Below are 1,106 nucleotides of genomic sequence, written 5' to 3'. Positions count from 1 at the left end.
GGCATTCCTTCACGTGGATGAACAGGATCTCCACCTTCTGCTCGTAGCTCAAGGAGAAGGCGATCTCCCCCGTGACAAGGACGTTGCCGAAGTCCCCTGCCTCACTGTAAATACTGACCATGCTTCCCAGAGTGCTCTGAGAAAGGGAGAGAGAGAGAAAGAGAGAGAGAGAGAGACAGACAGAGAGACAGAGAGAGAGAGACACAGAGAGAGACAGACAGACAGAGAGAGGATGAGCTGCTGTCGTTCAGGTGACGCCTTTCACCTCCCCTGTCCCACCTATGGCTCTGAGCTCCACCAGGGTCACCATTCTGCCTCACAAGCCCCAGCAGTGGAACACTAAAAAAAAAAAAAAAGTACCCGCCCACCCGCAAACGGCAGTTCAGCCATCTTTCTCAGCAACGATTCCCTTTCCAGAGCCACAGATCCGTAGAGAAGTGGGAAAAGACAAGCCTCCAAGGACCGTTCACACAGTCAACAGTCCCACAAAAGGATTACAGTATCTCATAGGGCCAGTGGCTCGCTCACAGCCCACTTGTGATTTTATGGAAGCCCCAATTACTAAAGCTACTATTTCAGCTACATACTATCAGGCTTAGAGCTATGAAAGCAATGGGGGGGGGGGACCACTACTACTGCTGAAAGTGTACTGGCTGTGCATTCACCCCTACTTGGAGATGACGGATCACTCAGCGCCTCCATGCACGGTGCCGATTTATGTGCTCTTAAAGGCTGCTGTGCAGGGGATGTAAACTGCATGAATCAGACAAAACTGGTTTCAGGCCGAAGTCAATGGCACAAATGGTTAGCAGGGCCCCTAGTTTGACCTGTATTTGTGGAGTGGCCACGGCTCAACGGAACAGCATATACTTTGCATGCTGAAGGTCCCAAGTTCAATCCCTGCCATCCCCATTGACATCTCCAATTAACGGATCTCAGGGAAAGACCACTACCTGACCAATACCCCCAGAGAAGTGCTACCTGTCCAGTACTAAGCTGGATGAACCAAACTTCTGACCGGTGTAAGGCAAATCCACATGTTCAGTATTTGGGACTGAAACTCTTCCTATGTCTCATCCTAGAATAGGAACAGCTGACAAGTCGCT

At 50.5% G+C, this 1,106-nt stretch overlaps 1 protein-coding gene across 1 annotated transcript in view; it reads right to left on the bottom strand.

Annotated features, from left to right (window-relative positions):
• The window catches only part of SYTL4 (synaptotagmin like 4), a 36,484-nt gene that overhangs the window by 9,487 nt on the left and 25,891 nt on the right, over positions 1-1,106 (bottom strand). Inside the window, exon 11 of the mRNA XM_015428023.1 lies at positions 4-136. Coding sequence (XP_015283509.1) covers positions 4-136 — 133 coding nt within the window. The remainder of the gene's footprint in view (positions 1-3; positions 137-1,106) is intronic.

Source organism: Gekko japonicus, unplaced genomic scaffold, assembly GCF_001447785.1.
Source record: "Gekko japonicus isolate JY-2015 unplaced genomic scaffold, Gekko_japonicus_V1.1 scaffold1022, whole genome shotgun sequence".
In the NCBI taxonomy this organism is placed as follows: Eukaryota; Metazoa; Chordata; class Lepidosauria; order Squamata; family Gekkonidae; genus Gekko; species Gekko japonicus.
The sequence above is the reverse complement of the archived record's forward strand: the minus strand, read 5'-3'. Positions and strand labels throughout refer to the sequence as shown.